At 37.1% G+C, this 6,816-nt stretch overlaps 1 protein-coding gene across 1 annotated transcript; it reads left to right on the top strand.

Moving 5' to 3' along the window:
• Nucleotides 1-3,281: 3,281 nt before the first annotated feature.
• Nucleotides 3,282-5,177, top strand: dand5 (DAN domain family, member 5; the record flags this gene model as incomplete). The annotated part of the gene is made up of 2 exons (XM_081361411.1): nt 3,282-3,764; nt 4,902-5,177. 2 exons carry the CDS (start codon nt 3,282-3,284, stop codon nt 5,175-5,177), a joined length of 759 nt encoding a protein of 252 aa, XP_081217537.1.
• Between the last annotated feature and the right edge of the window lie 1,639 nt (nt 5,178-6,816).

Raw genomic sequence — 6,816 nt, forward strand, 5'->3', positions numbered from 1 at the left:
GGCTACGCGAGGAACATGCACCAGATGTGGCCCGGATCTGGGCCGACACTATGTTGCTGTCTGGGTGGCCTAAGTGAATTTCAGAAACACTGAAAGAAGGCTGCACTCTTTGACCAAACTATAAGTTTGGCCAGATATAGTGTATTGTTCTCTGGTAATTTATCAACATAATTCACCACATTTCACTCTTCTGCAAACATTCCCACGTTCATATGAGATTCCACACATGTCTCGTCTTCTTGTTGTAGCCGAATTCATTCACAATAGTCTGTTGGCTTATTTTATTCCATGAGTATTCAATTAAAGTTCCAAGAGGTCCGTTATTGTATTGACATGTATTCTCGTTTTCTGCAGCGTTTGTTGCTGCTCATGGTGTTTCTGCTACTGTTGTTGTTAAAATAACCCTGTCATCCTCTTTAGCATAAGTCTTTAGCAGGAGAGAGAAGCAACACACATGGAGTGGAAAGGGCTTCAATGAAGCGTGTTTGTCTTTATTTAAAAGTAGCAGTTATTATAAGCCAAAAAGACCCATGGACACTGTAAAAAGTGAACAGTTGGATCAACTTAAAAAAATTACTTCAGTTGGTAACACCTAAAGAAATTAAGTTTTCTCAACTTAAATTATCACGTTTTAGCGTGAAAAATGTGATCATTTAAGTTGAGAAAACTTAATTTCTTTAGGTGTTACCAATTGAAGTAATTTTTTTAAGTTGATCCAACTGTTCACTTTTTACAGTGGATCAAATGGATTTGTAGTTTGGACAGTTCAGTTATAATGGAATTATAACACAACTGCTATATGTTTTTTTCTCCACTTTTTCGATTTAAAAAAAAAAAAATTATTGAGCACCTATAGCCTACCGAAGTTAGCCTATGTTTGGATGTTCGCACACTTTGAATTAAATTTAGATTAGTCCTCATGAAATGCTTTGAAATTTAAATTGACATTGTTTGTAATAAACATTGTGTGGTTTAGTACAAAATCGAAGCTGCAAATAAATGAAAGTTAATGCATGTTCAAATCTGGAGTGATTTGAAAAAGATCCCATATCATTTAAAACAAGTGATTTTGTTTCCCTGCTCCTGCTTGTTCCCTTGGGAAAGTTATGATTATATGATTCAGACTATACTTGTCATGCAGTGTTAACTTAAGGTAGGAAACACTTAGCACCTGAGCTCAACATCTGACTGTTTGAACTTCAGGTGAGCAAAGCCTTCAGAACCTGTGAGAAAGAAACCATTGTAGCCATAAACACATAAGAAAGTTATTATTGTGCATAATCGTTTTTCATTGTGAAATTATATTAATAATATTAGTGTTCTTGTTGTACAGGAGTGTTTGAGTCCCTCAATTGTCCTCAGTGTGAAAAGATGGATCTCAAAATCATATAAATGTGCAAAAAATGCTGGAAAACGTAAGAATGTTCGGGACCAAGAGGATTTTTCTGAAGAATATTGGGCAGTTTATCTGCTCTGGACAAACAAGGGACTCAAGAACAACCATCACAAAAACAACAACAACAACAACCGTGGATCATCCTGGTAACGACGCACAGAACGGGGTCATTTTGTCATATGTAAACATCTTCTAAAATATCTTATTCAGGACGATACTAAATTAAAAATATCATACATTTTGTATCCCTCTTTTTTTGTTAAAATTATTCATGTTGCACAGATTCTGCAAGGGGTGTGTTAACTTTTGAGGAGCACTAGTGTGTGTGTGTGTGCCTACTTAACTATATTTTGGGTACAAATTTGTACCCAGAAGTGACCAAAACCAGACAAAATCTGGCAAGACAAGACCACAGCGTTCCATCAGATATCAGAGAATGACGCTTCTCGAGATCCCATATATATATATATATATATATATATATATATATATATATATATACACACACACACTGTAAAATCTAAGTAGTTAAGACTTAAGAAAAGCATGCAAACCGGATTGCCTAAAAAACTAAGTAAAGTGAAATAGGAATAGTATGTTGTACTGACAAAAGCTTAGTAGTTCACTTACACAAGAGTTCTAGTAACTAAAAAAGAACAGTAGTGTGGAGCGTACTTGATAATTTACTTTAGATTTACTCTTGACTTAGAATAGCAACCATTGTTGTTACCATTGTTGAGTTTTGCATGCTGAATGTTGAAGTGTGTTACTCAAGCATGGTCGATTGCAAGACATTGTCACAAATATAGGGATTATATCAACACAATTAAAAGTTTCACAAGGTGTTTATGACATACTGTAAGTGTTTGCAATACAATTTAAAAAGATCATTATACGACATGAAGGGGAGTAATAAATAGGTTACTTCTATAAGGTGTCTATCTTCATTAATGATTTAGTCAGAAGTTACAGTAGGTCACATTTTAAAAGCATGCTATTTATTACTTCCCTTCCTTTGAAATCAAATAACTGTGATTTCTTGTTGCATCGCTACATCAGAATAGAGAGAATAACAAAATAAAAAAATTAAGTTCCAAGTGCCCAACCAAAGGGAACACGTCATAATGGTGAGTTCAAACAAAATAATTGCAAGAAAATCAACATCAGTTTATGAAGTCAGTTTATGTAATGTTCTCTTAAATTTTTCAGTTGACAATTCAGCATTCAAGATGACTTTGGGAAATGAGTGAATGAAACTAGAAAGATAACTGCAGAAGTGAAGGAAATTAGTAAAAAAAGTCTTAAGAATTGCCACTCAAACAAATAAATTAATCTTAAATTGGGTTTTCTGAGTAAACAAGGCATAGTAAGTGAATAGTACAGTAGAGTAGCCTATAGATTGTAAATAGGCCTAAGCCTATTTTTTTGGTAAAACGATTTTTTTTTTCGCTTTGGTTAAAAAAAATCTATTGATGCAACTGAAAGTGTAATTTAAAGAGTGAAATAAAACTGTACTGATATGTCATGTTAAAAAGGCTAAATGTGAAAAGCACACAATAGCAAAGTTCCTCAGTTCCCACGGGTGTGATATGAAGAGATGAGATGAAAGGTGCACTTGTCACAGCCTCACGAAAACTCACCTGTCACTCACAGCCATTATCTGAGTACAATAGAAATATTCACACTTATAATAAAGCAATGATGAGCAGTCATGAAAGAACCCGTTGAGAGTATATAAACGGTCAGCTACGGCTTCATGTCCACAACGACAGCAAGGTGACCATACGGAACCTTGAACCGCGAGATTATCCAACAAGCGACATCCTTCAGAGAGTTTTTCTTCAGCTAAATCGATTTGAGATAAACCTTGAACCAATATTCTAAAATGACTTATCAAATCAGCTTTTTTATCCTGTTCTCAGTGGTCACTTTGGCTGGCGCTTTCCCTCGCAGCGCCTTTCAACGGGACTTTCACCGACACATGGCGAAAGATTTGGAATCCTCAGGGAATGGACCAGACGAACCTGTTCGGGGATCTGTTCGAGTTGTCAAACTAAACCCTCATCATTTTATGCGACGGGCAACCAGTAGTCATATGCCGTCCAAAAACTCCCCGAGTCGAGGCGCGTTTCCCGCGTTCTTGGCCCTCGGACGTGCCGGTCCGTCAGCCCTCACCCGTACCAAACCCGCCGCCCTGCTCCCTCCGGTGAGCGCGAGCGGCACCGGCGCAGACGCGAGGAGGAAACAGGGTCTCGAGATGTGGCAGAAAGTCATGCACAAAAGCGAACGAAGCAAAGAGGCCGTGGCGCTGCGCATCAACCCCAAAGACATAACCAAACAGAGCTGTGCCGCGGTGCCCTTCACACAGGTAAGAATGCATTACTGTTCGGGGAAATATTTTTGTCAACAAGGTTAGGCACATTTTATTTTTAAGTGATTTTACACAAGTGAGCGTGAAACTTGAAGTAGCCTAGCTTATTCTGTGACGTCATATAGGCTATAGGCCCACGGTAGGCTACCTATCAGTGGTCACACGATTTTCACTGTAAAAAATAAATCCGTAAAATAACAGAAAAAGTAGGCTACTGGTAGCTTATCACCCGGACATTATCTAGTTAATTTCCGTTAACCGTAAAACACATTGAAATTAAGTGTTTCAAAAATTCTAAAAGCAGGTAAAACACCTGTAAAAAATAAAAACGGAAAAAATTCCGTTAAATTAATACAGTAGCTTACATTGTGCCCTATTTTAGGGATTTTTTAGAGTAACGTATAGCCTATTTTAAAATAGCCTATGTCATTAATACATTTCAGCCTTATATATGCTATGCAACACAGTAATATTTAAATAAAAGTAGTGTCAAAGCGACAACATGCACGTTTCACCATTTTGAATTATATTTCTGATAAAGGAAATTTTGCATCTCTAGAATTATTGGTTAACAAATTATATAAATATATGGACACATATCCATGTGATATTGTTTAAATATAATGAAAATTCTCTATATAGGCCTATATAAATCTAAAATGCAATTTAGCTTGACAACACAATGCGTTGTATGGAAGGAAAGAATGATTATTTCACACCAGTGACATGACAGTGGGTAAATGATAATTATTATGTTGTCTTAATTTTCAGGGAACTACGGTTATCCGGACCACACCTATTTGGGTAGGGTTAGGGTTAGGGTTAGGTTAACCGTATAGTAGCCTACATTTACGTGTGGTCACGTGTGGTCCATTTTCAGTGATACAAATCATTAGCCTATCATCGTCGTTATTGTTATCATTAAATTAGCTGAAACAGTTTGCATTTAAATCAGTGGATCTCAACCTTTTTGACTTCAGTCAATATTTAGATTTTTAGTTGTTTTAGCTTATTTTAATGCTTGCTTTGTCTTATTTTAAATCAATATTCATCTTGAGGCCGGGGCCCAGGCCCCTGGTTGATAAACGTGTTGCTAAAGCCTATTACATGTTTGTTTGTGTTCACCGTTCCCAGCGCATAACGGAGGACGGCTGTGAGACGGTGACCGTTCACAATCATCTCTGCTTCGGTCAGTGCAGCTCCATGTTCGTCCCGTCCAGTGGAGAGGCTCGTGCACATGCAGGAGCTCCGTGCACGCGCTGCGGCCCCTCTAAATCACGCTCCGTGCGCGTGCCGCTGCGCTGCGGGACTGAGGTGCGCGAGAGGAGCGTTATGGTCGTCGAGGAGTGCAAGTGCGAAACTAGCAGTGAAGATGTCAAAGTGCAGAACACAGAAATGTTTCATTTATAACTGAGAAGTTTTTACTTTGTACATTTATTCTAATATTTAAGTTCACCAATGGTGTGTGTGTGTGTGTGTGTGTGTGTGTGTGTGTGTGTGTGTGTGTGTGTGTGTGTGTGTGTGTGTGTGTGTGTGTTTGAGGACTAGGCCTATATAGCCACATAAATGTGAAATATTTGTGTTGCGTGTCTGAAATAAGTGTCCCAAATACGATTCGGGATGTATTAAACACGAGTCCCTGTGAATACAGGGAAAGCGTCTCTGTAAACTACCGTCTGATATTCAGCGGGATCTTTGTATTGTTAACTTGTAATGACGATGCTGTTCATCAGTTTAATGAAGGATCCAGCAGGCTACTTTTAATGGTTACGTGTCATTTCATAGTTTAACCAGTACGTGTCGCGGTTGCATGAAAATTATTTCAGCAATGCATTTTACTCACCCTACATAAAGAATAGTATGAAATGGGGTAAATTGGGCCACTTATGACATTGATATGACTGTCAAAAGTGGCACAGTTTACTTGACTACAACCTTGTGGATGGAGGTATATTTCTTGCATTTTGTGGAGATGTATTTGAGTGGAAATAGGAGATATTTATAGCTAGTTCTTTACATTTCAAAGAAAAAACCTGTACAATGCAACGAATTTCACACTGTCCCAGTAGCCAATAAAAAGCTATGTGAAATCAATAAAACAACGGAAAGAAAACCCAAATTAGCCTGCATGTCTTTCTTTTTAAATGTCTCCATAATGCTTTAACATCAGAAACATTCAACCAAATGTAGCCTACAAAGATTGTTCTCACAAAGAGAAATGTCTAACCAATATTTTTGAAGGATCATGTGACACTTAAAGGAATAGTTCACCAAAAAAATGAAAATTCTGTCATCACTAAAGGGCTACTCACCCTTTGTTCCAAACCTGAATGAGTTTATTTCTTCTGTTGAACACAAACAAAGATATTTTAAAGAATGGTGTTAATCAAACAGTGGACGGTAGCCACTGACTTCCATAGAAGGAAATAAAAATACTATGGAAGTCAGATATCTTCGTTTGTGTTCAACAGAAGAAAGAAACTCATACAGGTTTGGAACAACATAAAGGTGATTAAATGATGACAACATTTTCATTTTTGTTACTATCCCTTTAAGACTGCAGTAATGGCTGCTGATAAATTACGTTTTATAATAGGCTATTAGAAATTGTAATAATATTTCACATTACAGCTTTTACTGTGTTATTGGTCAAATAAATCCAGACATGGTGTAATTCCTTTCAAAAACGTTATTCTATAGATCCATATATTTCCCAAATGGAAATTAATTAGGCTAATTAAAGGGTGCTAGCCTACATCTAAGCAGGCCTTACATTTATGGGATAGGCTATGGACTGATCTTCATTTAGCTTAAGTAAACAATACGTCCATAAGCAAGAAAGACCCTAATTTGCTGCATTAATTAGACTATCGTTTAACATCAAAATGCACTTACCCTTTTGCTTCCTAATCACTCTTTTCAAAACTGTGGGAATCCCCATCTCCCTATAGGACAGCTGCACTTCAGTCCTGAATGTGTCAGAGAAAAATAAAAGTTGTATTCATCGATTTTCTGGCACAGGACTGAAAAAAAGGTCGAGTTTACTCAT

Source organism: Scardinius erythrophthalmus (genome assembly GCF_964197995.2).
Source record: "Scardinius erythrophthalmus genome assembly, chromosome: 3".
Lineage (NCBI taxonomy): Eukaryota > Metazoa > Chordata > Actinopteri > Cypriniformes > Leuciscidae > Scardinius > Scardinius erythrophthalmus.